Raw genomic sequence first — 23,233 nt, 5'->3', positions numbered from 1 at the left:
CAGTTATACAGATTATTTAAACTCACGTATTTATTTAAGGGTGAGTGTAGAAAACATCCCTAAAGTACGTTTAAAAAGCACATCACACCTCAAACGTGCAAAAAACACCCTTTAAGTTTCAATTTGGTGCAAATAGATCCCTCTGACAAATTTAAACCCTAAATTAACTAAATTACCCTTACTGAACCATTTTATAAAATATATAAAAATAAATAATTTTGTAAAATGACTGAAAATGATACTATTGGAGAATGTCCCTCTCGTGCAAAAAACACCCCTATAGTTTCAATCTGGTGCAAATAGGCCCCTCTGATAAATTTAAAGCATAAATTAACTAAATTACCTTACTGAACAATTTTATAAAATATATAGAAAATGACAGTATTAAAGGACACCAGCAATGGAAAATAAAATATAAAAATAAGGGCAATTTAGAAAATAAAAATAGAAAGTGCAAACTAAAGAAAACAAATTTTTTTCCAAACACCGAAAACTAGTGCACACTGATATTGAGATTTTTTTTTTTTTTTTTTTTGTTTAACAGTGTTGGTACGAAAAAAAATAATAATAATAATAGTAGGAAAGAGTGAACTGGAATCTCAGAAAATTCAAATTCTTGTTCTACAAATTCTCAAAGTTTTTTTAAAAAATGTTTAAAGATATACATAGAGAAAAAAGTTTTACAAAAAAAAAATATATATATATATATATATATATATATATATATTTTATATATAAAGTAATATGCACATAATACCCCTATATTATGAAGTTAGTAGTATATATACCCATTCGGCATTTTCAGAAGAGTAAAAAGGTAAAATTGATATTACAACACTAATTTATGTAGATAGGTATTTTTGAATGTGAAAGATTATGAGTATTTTTTACACATTTTTTCAAATAGGAAGTAAAAATGTTACATAAAATATACTTTAAAAGTATTTTCTGTACTTGCCTCATTTTTTTTATATTATGTAAAAATCATACTTAGAATGCGGAAATTTACAGACTTAGTACAATAGCTAGAAATTCTACAGGTACAAGTCCCGGAACACAAATGACAAGTAGTAGAATTTTTGTCTTTTAATAGTATTCAATTCGACCACTGGCATGTTTGGCCTTTAGGTGCGAAAACAATTTTAATTCTTGTGAGACGACTTATACTTTTCAGGTCTTCGTTCCTGCAAATACAATAGAATCTTTTTAAGAATACCAAAAAAATATTCTTATCCATTTCGTATATTCTTCAAGATTTTTTTCATATAGACCTAATCTTGTTGGGAGGAGCAATCTATGAATCACAGTACTGTTTGGACCGATGAAAAAATGGATGGAAGAGTAAGGTCAAGTAGGGATGGATGAGAAATATTTGGAGGGAAGGAAATGTGTTTTTTTGCTTTTTATTTGATTAAATAAAATAAATAGTAAAAATGATAGATGTAATGGAAGGATAATTTATATATATATTTTTATTAATATACCATCATTATGTTTGACATAATTTTAATAGGTTTAGCAAATTATTTAGTAAATAACTAAATATTAAATTTTAAAATATATTTTTTATTTTTGGGTGATTATTCTTTCCTCTGTGACCCAAAAAGATTTTCACCTCTCACATTTAAAATTCGAAATGTGACGTTCCATTCTATCATTGAATCACATTAGTGGTTCATGGATCGATCACCTTAGCTTGAATCTATGAAGCACGGACACTCCTCCTAGGGACCCCCGTACCAGTGTCGGATATTTTTTGGACACCGACACCCGTGTTCGAGGCTCGGACACGTGTCCGACACTTCTGTAAAGTGTCCAAATATTATTTTTTATTGGACACGTGTGTCCGAGGCTCGGACACATAGTCCGACACTTCTGTGAGACAAAATTTATTTTCTCTCACTCCTCTCAGTCTCTCATCTTCTTCAATTATCTCTCCTCATGAACAAGATATATATATATATGTAAGTTACATGAACAAAACTTTATGAAAGACTGAAAGTATATATGTTTATTCATATACATATTTAGTTCATTATAGCTATGTCTCTTCTACACATCTTCGTTTGGAATTTGGATCAACTTTATTTTTCATTTATTTTCTGTTTTGTCTTCTCTATATTTTTCTTATAACAGAGATGAAATTATTGAAATTGATTCTATTCTTTGTTGTTGTTTTATTTATCTGTACAAGATTCTAGTAATTTATATTTTGAATATATAATTATATATATATATATATATATATATAATTTTATAGCCGTATCCCCTCCGTGTCCGTGTCCTATTTTATTGAAATTTGTCGTGTCGCCGTATCCGTATCGTGCCGTACCCGTATCCCGTATCCGTGTCCGTGCTTCATAAGCCTGAATCCAAGCTTCATTTAGTCAGAGACCATGCCTTGATGGTTGGGTCGTTGGTCAAACACTTGGGCTTGTTTCTCAATTGTTGTTTGTTTTATTGGGCCACTTTAGTCAGGTCCAACTAAAATTTGTTCTTGCTCTAGCAAGCTGTTTGGGCCTCTATAATATGGTCACTCTGTAAATATTTTACATATACTAGCAAAAGATACGTGGCTCAGGGAAAATATGTGTATAATTGTAAATTAAAAAAATATATGTATATAGGAGAAAAAATTTGTATTATTATTTATTATATATAAAAAATATTAATTAAGAAAATTAAAAATTAATAATAATTATTAGTAGGTAATTTGTGTTAGAGTTTTATAGAAATTCTTTTAAAAACTCTTTTTTATTAATAGATAATTTGTGTTAATGTTTTATAGAAAATGTTTTAAAATTTATTTTATATTAATTAATAAAATCACTTTGAACTTTGCTCATTGGTATTCTTATTTTATTTTAGTTGGGGACCTTGCTTATTGATATTTTAGTATTTTATTTTAGTTAGACTTTGCATATTGATATTTAACTGAAATTAATTTACTTAACCTTTGGAACCAAAAAAAAAAAAAAAAAGACTTCGTTACTCATTCTGTCTTTACATCTATTAATTATTTGTGAATTCTCACACATTATAATTCCCTATTTTTTTTGTCTAGGAACTAATTCCAACTATTTCTAAATCAAAATTACAAATCTATATCACCAGAGTAAACCAGATTGTATATAATTCTAACAGTTTATAATTGTTCTTAAAAATTTTTGGGTAACTCTCAAGATTGTTATATGAGCCTGATTGGATTTTGAATTCTATGGGCTTGTTCAGTTCCATAACAAATCTTTTTCGCGATTTGATGAAGCCAAAGTTCAACGACAACTACCTGCACTCCATAGTGCAAACAATGCTTGGTGAGACCACTCTGGATCAAGCCCTAACAAACATTGTAATTCCAGCATTTGACATCGAGCTTCTTCAGCCTACCATATTTTCTACCAATGAGGTACTATATATATATAAATTGGCGTGAGTGGCCATACTTTAATTTTATTAATTATGACCTTATGTTTAATTTAGTCTAATATTAAAAAAATTATCATTTGCTATATAGGCAAATGTTAATGCCTTAAAGAATGCTAGATTATCAGACATATGCCTCAGCTGTTCCAACATTTCTCCCACCTCACTACTTCCAAACAAAAGATGCCAAGGGAAAAACCCGAAACTTCAACATCATTGGTGGCGCTCTTGTTGCAAATAATAATGTAAGCATTTAAAAAATTATATATATATATATATATATATATATATGTATATATATGTTGAAAGGAGAGATTATACTATCTGAATTAACGTGTCATTTGAAAAAAAAAAAGAGAACATATATACTATCTTGATTAATATCCATTAGTGAAATTAGATCGACCAAATTCTTCTTCACTTGGTATTGAGTTTTTGCAGACACAACTTGCAGTAAGCCATATATTCGCCATTATTCCTCTGTGGAGAGCTGCCAAGAAGAAAGGAGTCTCACTGTCAAGGTTGTGAGCACCTGCTTGCCCCAATGATGTTACAAAATGAAGAGGGGTATTCACTAGCTGTTCAACAATATCTTCTTCCCCTTTCGAGACGAGTATGCTTGTTCAAGGCAGTGTCTAGTAGGGGCGCAGTCAATGTATGCTGGAATTTTTCCTTTTTTATTTCTTGTTTTTCTTCAAAGGCTGGATTTTTTGCTGTACTCTTGAACAACTATTGAGTAAAATTTTAATTGATGGAAATATTGCTAAAAATTCAAAAAAAATATTTATTTTTAATTACACTTAAAATTACAGTACTTTAAATTTCAATTCTTTAACATTTTTAGTATTTAGTTTTTAATTTTATATTGTGCAATTTTAACCACTGCATTATTATTTTTCTTTTGTTCACCCTTTGACTATTTTAAACCATTCTATTTTCCCAATCTCCTTTTATAAATATGCTTTTACTCATAAACCCTTCACCCGAATCACCCTGTATCATATATATACGTGCTTTTTTACTTGACATTCCAATGTATCTAATCAAATAGATGTACTTTGACATTTTGACCTCAAATATATATATATATATATATAGAGAGAGAGAGAGAGAGAGAGACAGATACATACATATATTCATATATAAATGTTAATTTAACTAACCCACATTATTCTTTCTTTCTTTCTATTAAACAGATTATGTTAGCTACATAAAAATGATGTAGTCTTAGAATTGAAATTAAAATTTGGTAAAATTAAAAAAGTAATAATAATTTAATTTTCTAAGTTACTTTTCACTAATTATATTGATATCAATTCTAAAACTCAAATTAATATATCCATATATCCTTCTCAATCAATTTTTTCTGAAAAATCATAATCAATATAATTAGTTGCCAACACATAACGCTAATAATAAATTAGAATGTTCATGAATAATACATAATGCTAACAATAAATTATAAAGTAACAATAATAATAATAATAATAATAATAATAATAATAATAAAAAGAGAGTTGAAATACATAATAAAAAATAACAATAAAACAACATAGATGTGCATGTAAATAATGAGGTCGTGGCACATTTTCATATCAAGCACCTCCATGAATATTAATTTTCTCATTTTGAATTTCTAGTTACAAATGTCATGTTACATTAATTATGCCTGAACAATTTTGAAACAATGTACAAGGAAAAATGAATGTTCCCAAGAATGCTATGCAGGCTAGAAAAATCCCATCATTACTCCCTCCCCCAATCTCTGACCATTGTGGTGGGACCGGAACCGACTAGAACCAACAGTGTTTAACTAGAACCAACAATGTTTATCCATGGTCTATAATGGAAAAAAAAAAAAAAAAAAGAAGAAAATCATTAGTATTTCATCATATACTACATGAGATATTTTGGAATTTGGACAGTTCAAAATTGTAGAAATTTCTCATCGAAAGTTGCTTTTATAGTGACACGTGTCCTAAATGAAAATATGAGAAATTCTCCTTTCAAGCGAGCCTCAGTTCCCTAACTTTTTCCTCTCTCTCTCTCAAATATATTACATACATATTAGGACACGCGTCATAGCATTATTGGTTCCCAATAATTGTTCTCCGTTTGCTTTTAGTTGAGTAGCCTCCAAAATTCCCTCCTCCAGCTTGAGATTCTTCTTAATCTCGCGTTCTCCTCCTCCTCCTTCTCCTTTCTATTTTTTTTTACTAACCCATGCTCCAAGAGTCAATGAAAGGCATCTTACCAACTAAATTATAAAACTTTTGCAATATCAGGAAGTCACATAATATACTTATTTTTCTTCTTGTTTTCAACAATTGAATCGTTTTTTTTCTCAGATTTTGAGTTCCGTTTTGTTGAAATTTTCAGATTTTTACACCTAGGGGTACTCAATCGAAGAACTACGATAACGTAAGTGCATTTTCTCTAAATTTCTTTTCTAGGTTTCAAATAGTATTATAGTTTTCATAATTTAATCTCACTGTTCTATAAATTTTTTTGTGTGTGTGTGTGTGTTAAAACAACAACAACTTCCCTTGACGGTGGTAGGAAATGATTTTCAATATCATAATCTAATTAAGACCGCCAATATTTAGCACCATTTACTCGGACCTTCTCACCTCAAATTCTCCATTAATTTTACTTTCTGACATGTTCTTGACTAGCTAAATTCTAAATTAATTTTCACCATAGTCATGCTCAAATGAGCATTTTCGGTTGGTTATGGATATAATTATGTGACATGTATTTTCTGAGCAGGAGCTTGTTGAGTTCCATATCAGATCATAGTGCAAAAAATGTTTGGTGAAGACATTGATCATTAATGTGGTTATCATAATTAAATAGTGAAGACATCGATCATTAATGTTTGAAAGAGACTTAAATTCTCAATCTTCCATTAAGTGTTTAAATTTTGCAAACTCAACTTGAAGGGACCATATATCAAAGGAGATTGTGTCTAACAAAGACCAAACCAGAAAGAGACTTGAATTCTCGATCCTTCATTAGGTACGTTGAATTTTTGCATACTCAAATTGAAAAAGCCATATAATAAAGGAGATTCTGTCTAAGACAGACCAAACCAGTTTCCTAGTGTTCTCCCTTGGAATCGGTATGGCAAAAAATAAAAACCGGTATAGCTCAACAGATAAGGGAGGTTTGCTAGAATGGCTTTGCATTAATGTTGCCACCCCTATAATTGATGCCCTCACATAAGTTAGCTCTGATGTGGTTGAAATCCATGTTTCCGAATAAGAATGTTCAATGAGTAAGGACACGAACTCACATAAGCTTCAACAAGGTTAAATCATTTTTTATTAATGACTCATTTTATCTTTATTTGAAATTATTAGTCCGACGAATTGGGAGTAAAAAGCACCCTAAATTTACCAATTGCGCAAATTCAATTCTAGAATCCACAACTTGCCCGCAATCCAAGTTTGTGATGTTCAGTTTGCACAAATTATGTAGCAGTAATTGCATGGGGGTAGGGATTGAAGTTTGAACCCATCACCTAGACTAACAAAGAACCACTATTTCTTTGTAACATAATTGGCACAAATAAAGAACTACTACTACATAAATTTAATTAATAAAAAAATGATATATACATATATCATTACTTTTAAATAGTTTTATATTAAAAAATTCAACAAAAAAACAGTATTTAATAAACTAAAATGATAATGCTGCGTGGAATAACCACATTTAAGTTAATGTACAATAAAGCTAAAATGATAATGCTATATGTGCTCACTTCCAAATATTTTTTAGACTTTGGCATTTCCACACTCCTCTTTCGGTGAGGAGTTTGACTTTTCTAACAGGCAATTTGTGAAATACGATGTTCAGATAATATTACCCTTTTTTTTATTGGGAAGAAATTAACACGCCTATTTTACTCTCACGGGGTTCAAACCGTCACATTCTATACTGGGAGGCAGAGTAGCTAAGACAAGGTCACACCCTTTAGTGATAAATAAAATGAAATATGATCTAAATTGTTTAGTTTAATTTAGAAATGAAACATGCCTCATTTAAGATGTTTTTGTACAAAAATCTATTTTGTTGACTGTTTATGAACTTCTCATTTAAAAATTTAATTAACAAAATATTTATTTTTAGAAAATTGTTTTATATAATTCTTAATATATATATATATATATATATATATATATAATTGTTTTATATAATTCTTAATATATATATATATATATTGAGTTTTCTTAAATTTCTTGATTATTGTTCTTAAACATCTGAAGGTGACTGTCCATTCTTTTGCTGATGGGACTCTTTATCCCCAATTAGGGCAAGATTTTATAAGAAGACAAAATAGTGTTCAAACAAATCAAACATTGCCAAACGTGGAATAGGAACTTCAAATTTCCAAGGAAAAAAGAACTAAAGAAGTACTCCTCTGGCCAATCAAAATGTTGGCTTTAATCAATATAAATAAATAGAAAAATTGAGTTAATTGAAAAAAATTCAAATAGACAAATTGTTTCCTAAAATGGCATGCATGGTTTGTCAGTTATGTTTTTTGGTTTTGTATAGTGGTTGATCCATTAGCATGTTCCTCGTCAACACTCTTTGGGTTCTCTGTGAGTTCACTAATTTCACCTCAACATTCTCTTTGAGCATCTCCGATGCTCTCTCATTTGAGCTCTCAAAATCAAAATATTAGAGGTGACTAAAAAGTGAGCTTTCCAATAGGCTCTCATTTGAGCTCTCAAAATTTGAAATTCCCAAATTCACACTCAAATCTAGCAACTGCCAAAAAATTTTGGCAAGTCTCTTAATTCTTTGTCGTCTCTCTCCCTTTCATCTGCAACGGACAAATTTGTTGCCATTTGCAAAATCTGACCTCAGTCTCTCTCTCTCTCTCTCTCGCTATATATATATATATTTGTATATCTAACTCTCTAGAAAAAACAGAGCACCAAACCCAAAAGACGTGGCCAGGAAATCTGCATCATCACAACCTTCAACCAAGTCTTCAACAGCTATCCACAAAACTCAGTCCTCTCACAATGCTTGTAAGAATGATGCATCTTCTGTAAGCACTACAAATCAGAGCACCAAACCCAAATGGTTTCCTCAATCCTCCAATTTCCCATTTCTTGAAACCCTCAATTTGAAATCAGTCATGTAAGTGTTGTTATATATACAATATATATATATGTGTGTGTGTATATATATATATATGTATGTATGTATCTTAATGATTCACAATTTTCAAAACCCATACATACAAGTTAGCAGTTGCAGAAAGAGAGAGGGGCAAGCTTGAGAGTTGAGAAGCAGCAGCTGAAGCTTGCGAACGGCAAACTTGGACTGGAACAGCGGGTGATTGAAATTGAACGATATGGGTTTTGATTTTTTGAACAATCTGAAATGACATGCCAATATGGGTTTTGATTTTTTGAACAATCTGAAATGATATGCCGATATGGGTTTTGATCTTTTGATTCTTGAAAACAGATAAGATAAACTGAAATGTATGGGTTTTGAACTTTTGATTCTTGTAGATTTTGTAGTTTGCAGTTGTAGAGAGAGAGAAAGGGTAAGCTCAAAGTCAAGAACGAGAATAAAGATGGAGGCGATTGGGGAGGCTGAAATGATTTGCCCTAAAAATACTATGTGGGACATAATGCAACGAATGGTTAAGATGGGAAGGTAATTTGGAAATCTAACGGTCAGAGTTAAAGTAGGATTAGGAAGCTAGAAGTTGGACTTAGTTCAATGGAGGTTGAGAATTGCTAAAATATAGCATTTTGGATTAAATGCACCATTGGAGCAGAATTTCTAAAATATAGTATTTTGACACTGTAGCTGCTCTCAAAATATAGATTTGGTAGCCCCAAATGACATTTAGCATTGGAGATGCTCTAAACTATACATTTTCTCTCTAAAGTGAATGGTTACACACTGTGTTGAGCATTGATGGAGGTGGTGTAAGAGACATAATTCCTGCTTCATTCTGGCATGCCTCGAAACCAAGCTTCAGGTACTCATTGACCAAGCTTTATATTGTTTTTTTTTTCTTTTTTTTGATTAACCGGGGTGTGGTGGGCCAGACTAATTTACGAAACTCGTACGAATGACCTCAATACGGATAGATAAAGATCAAAATATCTCCACGATTCATGACCCTTAAATTTATCATATTCAAGTAAGGAAGCTAAACATTGTGATTTTCTATTGATTCCTGCATGAAATTGATGGAACAGATTCAAGAATTGCCGATTATTTTGATGTGATCGCTGGAACAAGCACAGGAGGGCTTGTTACTACTATGCTTACAGCTCCAAATACAAATAATCGACCATTGTGGATTGCCCAAGACATTGTTGACTTCTACATAGAGCACTGTCCCAAGATTTTTCCTCAGAAAAAGTGAGAAGATTCAAAAAAATTAGCATCTTTAGTAAAGAAAAAGTTGCCGGATGGAAAAATCAATTTCCTTATGCTAGATATATTCATATAGGAATGGTTCAAATCAAGATCACCTCTTTGTTTAGAAAAGGAACTAATATATCTTTTTTTAGATATATCATGAGTTTTACTCTGATGATGACATTGGGATCCTTGAGCTTTTTCCTGCAAAAACGAGGGCTACGTTTCTAGAGCGTTAAAGGATTGTCAAAGAAATTTTGCCTCAAAATAACATATAACTAATGTTTTTCAGTTAAAGCTAAAAGTGGACTGTAATGTCATTTGGTCTCAATACTGCACCTCAAATATACCAAAAATGGATGGATAAGCTCTTTAATAACCTTAAAAAAATTTCATAGTATACATTCTTTTCTAAAACAAGAGAAGATCATAAGAAGCATTTAAAACTACTATCTGCTAAATTCCAAAAATATGGAGTTATCTTGTCACCAAATAAAATAGTAGTTGAAAAAGAAATTATTGATTTCTTAGGTCTAGTTTTAACCCAAAAATGGATAAAACTACAGGATCACATCATTATAAAAATTCGTGATTTTCCTGATGTTATTTAAGATAAAAAACAACTTCAAAGTTTTTTTGGCATCTTGAATTATGGACTTTTATTAAAGGTTTGTCTCAAAAAGAAATTCCTTTAATAAAAAAGCTCCAAAAAGATAACATCTTTGAATGGACAGAAGACGACAAAATTCTTAAAGAAGAACTACGCAATCACACCGGAGAAACCCTCCTATCAGAAGATGCAAATTTCGCATTATCAAAAATTGAATTATGTGATATTTGTCATTTTCCTAAATATGTAAATTTATTTACCAAATATTTTTTACTTTTACCCATTACTAATATAGATCACTGGTTACCCCCAGTTTTTTTATAAAACTTCCAAGTCCATGGGATGAACTAGCCACAAAAGGTTAGTAAATAAAACCGATCACCTTGGTCTACGCATTGGTTTTATTTAAAGACTCATAAACGAAAAATGTTTAGAAGTCAAAGCCAAAAAACAGTTAAAGAATCAAATCAGCAACACACCTTTTGGTCAACACTATTGTGAAAAGATTCTCAAAGAAACCTGAAAGATCGGATGCTCAACAAGAAAATCCTATCCCTAACACTCTTTTCGCAAGAAAAGATTCAAATTAAAGAAAGGTAAGAAGCCTGTTCAGAAGAAGAAGAACTATATCAAACGCAATAATTCAAAGTCCAATGCAAAAGCGCCTGCAAAAAAGAAAGAATGCAAATGCTACATCTGCGATGAAGAAGGCCACATCGCTCCCAATTGCCCAAAAAAGGGTAAACGAACATCAAAGATGATTAAAAGGATCGAAATAGAAGATCTTTATGTCATCTATGGTCGTGATCTCTCTAATTCAGATAATATTCTCTACGAAATATCTAGTGAATCAGAATCCAACGATAGTGATGAAGAAGTTTATATGTTAAATTTTACTTCTCATCCTGAAGAATTCTCTAACATTAAACTTAGCAATGTTATTGGAGAAGAAGTCCAGTTTATGAACGAACAACTCATTCAGTTCGCTAAACTTCAAAAACTGAAAAAAGAAGATCTCTATAAGACTTCTAAGTTGTTGCAAATCTTTTCAAAAAGGGTTTTTGAACAAGTGGAAATACCACAGTTGATTACACTTCTTCCAATGGTATGCCAGATTTTAACATCTTTGGCAAAGAAAAAGTTGCTAGATGGAAAAATCAATTTCCTCATGCTAGATATATTCATATAGGAATGGTCCAAATTAAGATCACCTTTTTGTTCAAAAAATGAACTGATCAACCCATTCTTGTTCTTGTTATGGATAACAGACTCCATAACCCAGTTGACGCCTGAATCGGAGGTGTTTAATTGAATCTTGTTAACAATGTTATTTGGTTTAAATTAATGCCAAATTATTTTGTTTCCATCGATGATCCAAACATTGAAAAAGTTTTGAAAGTCAAAATAAAACTTTTAAATCTTCAAATGGATCATAACTCTCCAAGTTTAGGAATTCAATGGAAAGTTCTCTACGAACTAACCAAAGAACCTGAAACTTCTACCCTTCCGATTGACCCTAAACTGGTCACTCTCTTTGAACCTAGACTCTTCGATTCAATAATTGAACCGAAATTATTGAAATGGACAGATCTAGAAATACTAAGAAATTGGCTATTCGAAGGAATCAACACCGAAAAGACAATTAGAACAGAGGAACCTATAGTTACCACTATTCAAGCTTCTGGTTCTAATCTCTATATTAAAAATATAGAGAAACCTAATGTTCAACGCTGTCTCTGCAAGTCATCCTCATGAACCAACTAGATAGGATAAACTGTTCCCTCCTAGACTATTAAACGTTTAACCTTCAGATCTACCTCCCAGAAAAAGGTTTACTAAAGAAGAAAAGGGAAAACGCCTCCTTTCAGAAAAAGGAATGCCTATCCTTCCTGGATCAAATCATTCGGTTAACTCGACTAGATTTTTTCATTTCAAACAAGGAAAGGAAGAAATTTTCTTTGCTCCTTCACAAGGGAAAAAGAAGAAATATGGTATTTTCAATTTTAAAGGTTATAAACCATATAATCTTTGTGTTCTCATTGACACTGGAGCCACAACCAGCTGCTGCTAATACAATGCAATACCAGTAGACAAATGGAGAACAGTGAAACAACTCATAGGCGTTTAAAGTATAGATGCTGATGCACCACATACTGTCATCCAATTAAAAGCAAAAGATATTGCTATTTGGCTTAATGATAAAAAATTCATTATTCCAAAATTACTTTGCTTTCCATTCATGTATGGAGACTTTATTTTAGGCTGAATTTCATTTATACTTATTTATTTTTATAGCTAAAAGAAAAAATAATTTCTTTAACTGCAAAAGATAATACAGTAGTTGAGATCCTTATCCAGGAAAATCTTGCCTCAATATGCAACAAAAAATTTTCTCCACCTAAAAGAGAAAACGATATTTTAGCTTTAACTGAAAAACGTTGGTTATATGCTATTTTGATGACAATCCTTTAACGTACTGGAAATGTAGCCTTCGTTTTTACAGGATAAAGCTCAAGAACCCCAACATCATCATTAGAGTAAAACCCATGATATATTTGAAAAAAGATATAGAAGAGTTTGATAATCAGGTTCAAGAACTTCTAGAGTTTTCTTGGCATCTTGAATTATGGTCGCACTTTTATTAAAGGTTTGTCTCAAAAAGAAATTCCTTTAATAAAGAAGCTCCAAAAAGATAATATCTTTGAATGGACAGAAGATGACAAAAGAATTGTTGAATAGATCAAAAGAGATCTTGTGAACATTCCTGAAGTTTATTTTCCTCAAACAGGAGATAAACTTATTCTTAAAATCGACACCTCAGATTTATGTTGGCGATGTGTTTTAAAAGCTATTCCACAAGAAAAATGGGAAGAAGCTATTTTCACAGATCACCAGATGAGAGCTCGAAAAACTCCTATCTCGAAAGAGCTACAAAAAGAAGAGTTGATTTGTGGAATGGTATCCTTAAATGCAAAGTTGGATATGTTAACACTGCTTATCCAGCAAGTTGATAATCAGGACATAAAAGGTTCAAATCAATTAAATGATTCTTGATTTAGAAAAATTGAAGAAATCAAAATTATCTGATCTTTATCCCCCAAAAAGTCTGGGTAACCTTTTGTGGTTAGTTCATCCCATGGACTTGGAAGTTTTATAAAAAACTGGGGTAACTAGTGATCTATACTAGTAACGGGTAAAAGTCAAAAATATTTGATAAATAAATTGACATATTTAGGAAAACGACAAATATCACATAATTCAATTTTTGATAATGCAAAATTTGCATCTTCTGATAATTTTTCGGAGTTTCTCAACATAAAACTCAATTTAACCCAAGTAAACCACACAATTTCTGCAAAAATAAAACACTTTCTTTGGCAATGTTGCCAAGGTGTATTACCCACTCATGTGGCGCTTGCCAAACGTGGTTTATGTGTGGAGGATATTTGCCTTTGTTGAGAATCGGTGGAGCATATAATATTTCAATGTCCTTTTGTTGCGCAGGTGTGAAAAATGTCCCCTCTGCCCTTTGATTTTGTATCATTACAGATACTATCATTTGCTGATTGGTGGTGTGCACTTGGAAAGGGGTTGATCGGGAAAATTCTCAAAGGCAAGTGCAGTGCTTAGCATCCTTTTGTGCCTAGGCCATTTGGAAAATGCTTAATCGTTTTGTCTTTGATGGTGAGAGGCCATTTCCACAAATGGTTATCCAGTTGGCAACTGCTGCTTATTGGGAATTTATTGATGCCGTTGAAAACAACTTGGAGTGTTGTGCTTCTTACATGCCAAAAAGGGTTGTGTCAAGAGAGAGATCATGGAGTCTTCCTCCTGCCTGTGTGTTAAAATGTAATGTAGATGCAGCTTTTTGGGATTCTGATTATTTTGCAGGATTGAGAGAGGGGGGGGGGGGGGGGGTTGTATTTAGAGATCATCATGGGAACATTGTGTAGATAGTGGTATTGACACAATTCCCTGCTGCATCATCGCTTATGGCTGAGGCATATGTTTTGAGGGCAGCCATTTTATTGGCTAGGAGAATTCTTTTTCAGAGAATATGTTTTGAAACTGATTCGTCTACGGTTCGTGAGGCTGTGATGGGAGCTCGAGTTTATCCGGTTGAAATTTCTTCAATTGTCTTTGATATCCAAACTGCTTTGAGGTGTTTCCCAGAGGCAAAGATAGCTCATGTTAATAAGGAAGCAAATAGCCTTGCTCATGAAACAACAAAACTTTCAAAACCTTTTTTGCAAGAGGATCAAATTCTGACTTGCATCCCGGCGATGTTGCTATTGAAAGCTCGGCAGGATTGCCTGTTTGTTTCTTTATAATTAGGGTGCTGTTTTTGTTGTTATTTGCCTTGCCAAAAAAAAAAAAAAAAAAAAAAAAAAAAAAACCACACAATTCAGTAAATTTGACAATATTATATATAATTCCAACCGTTAATAATTGTGCTTAAAATTTTATGAGCAACTCTCAAGAATGTAATATGAGTGAAATTCAATATCATAATCTAATTAAGCGCACTAATAATTTGCTTTTTGATGTGATCTTGCCTAGCTAAATTCTAAATTAATTTTCTCGAAGCAGGGGCTTGTTCGTTCCATAACAAATCTTTTCCACAGTTTGATGAAGCTAAAGTACACCGGCAAGCACTTGCACTAGCATTGGTGAGACCACTCTGGATCAAACCCTAACAAACATTGTAATTCTAGCATTTGACATCGAGCTTCTTCATCCTACCATATTTTCTACCAATGAGGTACTACATATATAGAAATTGGCGTGAGTGGTCATAGTTTAATTTTATTAATTATGATCTTACTTTTAATTTAGTCTAACATTTAAAAAATTATCATTTACTATATAGGCAAAGGTTAATGATTTCATTTGCTGTACTCTTGAACAACTATTGAGTAAAATTTTAATTGATAGAGATATTGCTAAAAATTCAAAAAAAATATTTATTTTTAATTACACTTAAAAATTTCAATCCTTAAAATTTCATCTTTAAAATTTTTAGTACATAATTTTAATTTTATATTGCGCAATTTTAACCACTGCATTTTTATTTTTCTTTTGTTCACCTTTTGACTATTTTAAACTGTCCTATTTTCTCAATCTCCTTTTATAAATATACTTTTACTCATAAACCCTTCACCCGAATCATCCTGTATCTAACCAAGCACGATATATACGTGCTTTTTTGCTGAACATTCCAATGTATAGATACATACATACATATATTCATTCGTATATAAATGTTAATTTAACTAACCCACGTTATTCTGACTTTCTTTCTATCAAACAGATTATGTTAGCTACATAAAAATGATGGTGCACGTCTTAGAATTGAAATTAGAATTGGTAAAATTAAAAAAATAATAATAATTCAATTTTTTAAGTTCTCTTCTCTAATTCTATTAATTTAAATTCTAAAACTCAAATTAATATGTCCATATATTCCTTCTCAATCAAAATTTTCTGAAAATTCATAATCAATACAATTAGTTGCTAACACATAAAAGCTAATAATAAATTAAAATGTACATGAAAATTCATAATCAATACAATTAGTTGCTAACACATAAAGCTAATAATAAATTAAAATGTACACGAATAATACATAATGCTAATAATAAATTATAAAGTAACAATAATAATATATAAAAAAAAGAGAGTTGGAATACATAATAAAAATAACAATAGAACAAAATAGATTTGCATGTAGTAATGCGGTCGTAGTACATGAATATTAATTTGCTCATTTTGAATTTCTACTTACAAATGTCATGTTACATTAATTATGCCTGAATAATTTTGAAACAATGTACAAGAAAAAATGAATGTTTCCAAGAATGCTACGCAGGCTAGGATCTAGTGATTTTTTTTTTTTTTGGCTATCATATATGTAGTACCTATTATTTTCTTTTTTCTGAATTATATATCTACAAAATTTTTAAATAATCCCTAAGTAATCATTAAGAAAATCCCATCATTACCAATTGACCATTGTGGTGGGACCCAACACTAACTAGAAGCAACAGTGTTTATCTATTGTCTATAATGAAAAAAAAAAAAAATTCATTAGTATTTTATCATATAAATGAGATATTTTGCAATTTGGACAGTTCAAAATTGTAAAAATTTCTCATCGAAAGTTGATTTTACAATGACACGTGTCCTAAATGAAAATATGAGAAATTCTCTCTCCTCTCTCTCTCAAATATACTGTGTATACGTACTTATTAGACACGCGTCATAGCATTATTGGTTTCCAAGAATTGTCCTTCTCCGTTTGCTTTTTGTTGAGTAGCCTCTCCCTCTCTCTCTCTCTCTCCCCCCCCCCCGGGTAGCATTCAAAATTCCCTCCATCATCTCTCATAATACTAAGTGGTACGAGTAGAAAATTTTGTCTCTTTAGACAAACTCAGATAAAAAATCTCTTTTCAAATAATACTGTTTAGTTCTATAAATTTTTTTAAATGATTTTTGAGTTTTTAAAAATTGAAGGAAAGAGTGTTACAAGTTTTCCATGTTAATGGTTAATGGATGATTAGATTTCATGTTTTAAAAAAAATATATATTTCCTCCGTTTCAAATTGAAAATTTTTTTTTTTAGTTGAGACTCATACATACTGTCTCCATTGAGATTCGAATCACTGACCTTCCTTAGAGAAGTAGAAGTCGCATACCGCTAGACCACATGTCTTTTGCTAAATTAAAGTTTTCTTTTGAGGCAACTTTTCTCAAAGACAGACACAATAAAATTAACAAAAGAATCAGAAAAAGAGAGCCCTAAAGTCTCTCAAGCTTTATAAAGATTGCCAGTGTAACAAATCCTTGTTTCGCGTCTAATTTGGATATGAAAGGTCTTAGACATGTATGGGTAGTATGTAACACCATTTAATAGCTTAAATTTTTTCTTTTTTCTTTTTCTTTTTTGTTCGGAAGAATGGTAATTGCATAACTTGTTACAAGTGTTATCAGAACGTGCTCAACCTTTGATCTCATGGCACTCCAAATTTGGCCTTCTCGACATTAAAGTGAATATGTAGATGGTCTAATTGCAACGAAAATTTTATGAGTTTACATCACAAGGGTAAGATTTTAGATTGGATGGCAAATACCTTTGACCCGTTACACCTAACCTCTTGACCAAATTGCCCTCTCATTAGTAATTAAGTTTTAAAATTAATCACTATTTATTTTTTCTTGATTTGAAGGTTGTATTTTTTAAATTTTTATTTAACTTTGATCACCAAAATCTAATTTTTTTTTAAGAGAAATAGAGTGTGATATGGCCACCAGGTAATAATAACAAAATGCTAAATTATGTAATGCACTAATTTTGAATTAACTCATTGTGAAAATAGAAGATAAATTTATAATAGTGTCATTTATGGTAACCAATATATTTTATCTGAAAAAGATAAAAATGATTTTAGTTTTATAATAAATAAATAAAAATTGAAAAAAAAAAAAAAAATTGCATCAAAAGCACAGAGGTCAAGAAAATCCGTTGTGTCCAAAAAAACCCGTACACCTGCAAGCCTGCTACAAGCCTACTGCCACCAAAACGCTCACACAACTCTCACACAACTCTCACGCACTTGTTTCTTAACCAAATTGCATAAATATTTGGAGTCCGGACTTTTGCTTCCCAACTACGTGTTCTCTCTGTGTCTCTCTCTACAATCTCTCTGTCTCTCTCTACAATCCACGGGGAGTTCGCCGGAAAACTTACCATTTTCAGGCGATTACTGGTTGGAATCAGGTAAGACTACAATTGTTTTCTTTTTGTCTGTCTCTTTCTCTTCAAACATCTATATCTATATCTATATCTATATACATAATCGGTTCGTTTCTGAGCTTCTCTCTTCTGCATTTTCTCTTGTTTGTAGTATACATACATAATCGGTTCGTTTCTGTGCTTCTCTCTTCTGCATTTGCTCTTGTTTGCGCTATATTATATATATATCTTCATTAAGCATATTGACGTACTGTGTGTTTAGATTTCTTCTCTGTAAATGTATATCTCTCTTTAAATTGCTTCTATGTCTTCTTTCTACACCTCTCCTTGTATTATGGTCCTCTGATGTCCTTTCCCTAATTTCTCTCTCCATGTATACGTGTTGTTTATAAGTAATTCTTCTCTCTTCAAACACACCCACACAAACATAAATAATCGGTTCGTATATGTGGTTTTATCTACTCCATTTTCTATTGTTTGTGCATAGTGACTGCGTGTTTGTGTGGATTTTATCTCTGTAAATATCTATTTCTTATTTTCTTTACATTGTTTCTATGTCTTTCTACCTCCTCTGATGTCGTTTCCCTAATTTCTCTCTCTCTCTCTCTCTCTCTCTCTCTATATATATATATATATGTATGTATATTATGTATATCCACTCAATATATACTCTTCCTCGATCTCTCTGCCTACTTTCCTGACTTCTATTTGTGTTTCTTTTACAGGGCTTTTTAGGTAATATCTCATACTCATTTCTGATGCAGATCACATTTTTGTGTTTCTATTTGTGTTTGTTTGTTTGAGTGAAAGTCTGTTTTATTTGTGTTTCTGTTAGTATGGAGACATTGATTGATTTTGTGGAGTTTTATTAAATGGAGATTTAGACTTACTTCACTGCCTATTTGATTCAGTAAGTTGTTTGAGAAATTCCATTTACAATTATGAATTTATAATCACTATATTTTGTGCTTCTATGGCGGTTCGGAGGAGTTGAAGCCTCCCCCATGTACGTACAATTGCAATCTGTCCTCGCAGGTGAAAAACCAATGTACAACTCAAACCCTAGCTTGAGACCTCATATGCCATTTCTTCTTCTTCTTTTTATTGCTGCTGCTTTTGTTAACATTTTTATAATAGGGATTTGTTTTTATTTTTGTTGGGAAAAGGCTTTTGAGATGATTTTTGGGAGTTCTAGCCAACCACATATTCCATTTCTTCTTCTTTTTATTGCTGTTGTTTTTGTTATCATTTTTATATTAGGGATTTATGTATTTTTTTTGCTGGGAAAAGGCTTTTGAGTTGATTTTTGGGAGTTCTAGCCAACCACATGTGCCATTTCTTCTTCTTGGTCTTCTTCTTCTTCTTTTTATTGCTGTTTTTGTTTTCATTTTTATGCATTTATTTAATTTTTGATTCACCCTGAGAAAGATGAATTGGGAGGGGAGCCTGAGTCTTGCTAACCGCAATTTGAAGGGGGTATAAATTACAAATTGTGAAAATTGCAGTTTTGTATTTCTTATGGTAAATTCTTTAGATTTCTGAATAAGTTACATGTCAAATGAAACCGATGTTTCTTGAATCGCTCACATACATTGATGTTTTTTGTGTTAGTTGCAATTTTCAAGTTATATATGCAGTTTCCTTTATTAAATTAATTTTGTCATTATGTATTCAGTGGTCCTTTTGATTCACAAGACCATAGAACACCTTGTTCTGAATATCTTATATCTAATTTTACCAGATATTTTTATGCCTATATATTGACACGCTGTTGGGATTCTTCCTTTGGATAGTCTCACTGATAAGGCAGAATTCTGGTTTTGTTTCTTTGAACATCAAGTCTAATCTTCATTTCAAGTGCCAACTGAATTTTCATTTAAAACAATGACCATATGACAGATTCTACAATGAATTCGAGAAAAGGGGTCTGGACTTTTGCTTCCTCAGTATTCTCTCTGTGTCTCTCTCTACAATCGACGGAGAGTTTGCCAGAAAACTTGCCATTTGCAGGCGATTACTGGTTGGAATCAGGTAATACTACTAATGTTTTCTTTGTTTCCTTTTTGTCTCCAGAGATCAAGTACTAGATCTGTGTATGTTTTACCTAGTTTTTCTATATATCTATATATATATATATAGTATACAGACATAATCTGTTCATTTCTGTGGTCCTATCTTCTGCTTTGTCTCTTGTTTGTAGTATACATACATAATCGGTTCGTTTCTGTGCTTCTCTCTTCTGCATTTTCTTTTGTTTGCGCTATATTATATATATATATATATTCTTCATTAAGCATATTGACATACTGTATGTTTAGATTTCTTCTCTGGAAATGTATCTCTCTCTTTACATTGTTTCTATGTCTTCCTACTACACCTCTCCTAGTTCAGTTTTGGGTTGATTTATCTACCCTTTTTGTTAGTTAAGCTTCACCATACTCCTTCCGTCTTAGCCATGTCTCGATTGATTGTGAAACCAATGCCTCAAATGGTCTAGGAATATTAAAAATTGAAGAAACTCCAAGTAAAAATAGGATTTTTTTATTTTTCTTGCTCATGTCAAAGTGATTAAATAATGGATAACCATACTTGTCTTTCTATTTCTGTTATTATTTTTTAATGATTTTCAGTTTCTCATACTTGTCTTTGAATCCCATAATTGCCAGCAGTCTCCAAGTTATAATGGAGGAAACAGACCTTGAACTTTTTGAGACCTATGTTGGTCTTTGTTTCGACAATTTGATTATTCGGGATGATTTCCCATCCATTTCATGGGTTCAGAATCTACTGGAAAATTTCATTTCTTGCGGGAAGAAATTCGAGACTCTTATATATGAGAATGGGATGCACCTCAGTAGAGAGGTTATGAATCACTTGATCAGTCCTTATCTACACGTTTGTTTGAATTCCTTGGAATTGATCAATGGAATTCGGGAGGGAGTTGATTATCTCCTGGAGTGTCATATCAGGTTGAATATGGTTCGCATGATTCTGCAGGGTCAGAATGTTGGGAGGTCCGAATTGTATTCAGCAAGGGCATTTCTCAACGATTTGGAGGCTTTAATTGAGAATGAAAAGGAGTCAAACTACGCCCTTGCTGCTCGTATAATTGAAGACAATGAGGAAATTGACATGCACTTGGAGCCACCTAGATTGTTTCGGACGCGGGTTAGCCGTCTGTGGTCAGCTTCCAAGCAATTGGATTTGCTTAAAGCAAATTTGTCCCTTCCAACTGCAGTAGATAATCGTGAGACTAATCAGCTTGCAGATTCTGTATACACGATGGCATGTGCACACTATATGACGATGTGGTGCCTTGTTGCTGCCTTACCATGTCAAGGCCGGCCAATTGATATACGCTTTTACGTGAATTGTATGGAGGGTTTTAAGTGGTACGAAGATTTCACGTATATCTGGAGTAGGATTCATGATGAGTCAATAATGGAGGAGAATCGGCATTGCTCTGGGTTGCTGAGGGAGGCTTCTGTTATGGAGCAATTATCCTGGTAAACAACGATGGTGATTGATTCAGCTGCCGATCCGTTAACAGAAGAAAATGGAGAAGAGTTGGCTAATGTAACAAATAGGCTAGAAACCCATTTTCAAACCGTGGGTGCATTGGTGCCTCTTGATACAGAACTCGCGGCTGCTTCAAGTAGGATTGCTAGTTTGCGGTTACAGCTTGAGAATTGGAAGAATGGTCTTCCTAAGCCTCTTCCTTGACTATGATATGAAGATCTGAATTGAGAAAAATTTGGCAGAGGTATATTTCTTGACTATTACAGATTTCATAGAGTACCTATTAGCTGCAAGAGCCCTGCTTCTTGTTAGACATCTTAAGCTCTAATTGCTAGAGTGTGTTTTTTTATTTTTATTTTTTTTTTCATTTTTATTTTTTTATCTTTCTTCTTGTTGTTGTTGGAATGAATTTGAATTATATATATATATATATATATATATATATATTTTTTATATGCATAATATTTGTAGGTGGTGTCGAATCAGTGGTGTGTGTGTTAATTCTGTCTTGAATGAGTATTATTAACTGCAGTGATTATAGGAAATGAACCATGATATCATGACAACTAGCAAAACTGTTCCTAAATCAAGATGCAGTGATATAACATTTCTAAGACCAAGATATCATAGAGGTCCAGTTTAATGGCTGGAAGCTATTTGTCTTGCTATTTGCATGCTTGAATTATTATTATTTTTGCATTAAATGTAAGATAAGCCATGAAAGGTCCATTGTAAGACAAAATTGATATCTAACCACCAACTAGTTAGCTTGAGTGGTGCCTGCTGTCCTACTCCTACAAAAGGAGAGAGTATGGGGGGAGAACTTGGATGCAGGCATGTATGTGTATCTGGTACTTGACATTTATGCTATGTTTGGCTGGAGGGAAAATTTGAGAAGGGATGGAAGGAACTTTTCATGTTTGGTTGGAGAGAATGGAAGAGAGGGAGGAAGCATCCCTCATTCTTTCTTGTTTTTCTTTCAGCCCAATTTTAGGAGGGAAAAGAGAGAAAATGAATATCTACCTTTTATTATTTTTACGATGAGAGTATATTGATAAAAAATACTAATATTATATAAAAACTCTCTTTCTCTTCCTTCCAACCATAAAAAAATAATAATAATAATAAAAAATAAAAAATAATCCATCATTTTTACTCTCTATTCCGTTCAACCAAACAAAAAAGAAGTTTGTTGTCTTTTTTATACATCTCTCCGTATTTTCCTTCCAAAGAAGCAAAATCTCCCTGAATAAATGGAACTTTATTAATCAGCTATAGGAATTATAATTACTTTGCCTTATTAGCATAGGAAGAGGGCGTATTATCAAATAAACACCCAATGGTTTCCTTAGAAGCACTGAATACCTCTCCTTCTCCTCGAACTAAAACTTGCACAACCACGGTACACATCTCCATTCTCTTCCAAGGTGGTTTCCAAACTTGAGGTGAGTCAAATCGCTTGAATCCTTCAGCACCAAGCTTAACCTGGACATGAGTAGCAATAAATTCCCACCATACTATGC

At 32.1% G+C, this 23,233-nt stretch overlaps 1 protein-coding gene across 1 annotated transcript; it reads left to right on the top strand.

The window, feature by feature from the left end:
* The first annotated feature begins 20,873 nt into the window (after positions 1–20,873).
* LOC132316463 (protein BYPASS1-LIKE-like) lies at positions 20,874–21,701 on the top strand. The gene has a single exon (XM_059814937.1). It carries the CDS (start codon positions 20,874–20,876, stop codon positions 21,699–21,701), a length of 828 nt encoding a protein of 275 aa, XP_059670920.1.
* Positions 21,702–23,233: the final 1,532 nt, after the last annotated feature.

The sequence above is a fragment of the Cornus florida genome, unplaced genomic scaffold (genome assembly GCF_030987335.1).
Source record: "Cornus florida cultivar Cherokee Brave unplaced genomic scaffold, ASM3098733v1 CherokeeBrave_3.0.0_Hap2_Chr07, whole genome shotgun sequence".
NCBI classification, from domain to species: domain Eukaryota; kingdom Viridiplantae; phylum Streptophyta; class Magnoliopsida; order Cornales; family Cornaceae; genus Cornus; species Cornus florida.
The sequence above is the reverse complement of the archived record's forward strand: the minus strand, read 5'-3'. Positions and strand labels throughout refer to the sequence as shown.

What these genes read in the sequence shown, in the direction of transcription:
- LOC132316463 (XM_059814937.1), top strand. Translation starts at nt 20,874, where the DNA reads ATGGAGGAAACAGACCTTGAACTTTTTGAGACCTATGTTGGTCTTTGT.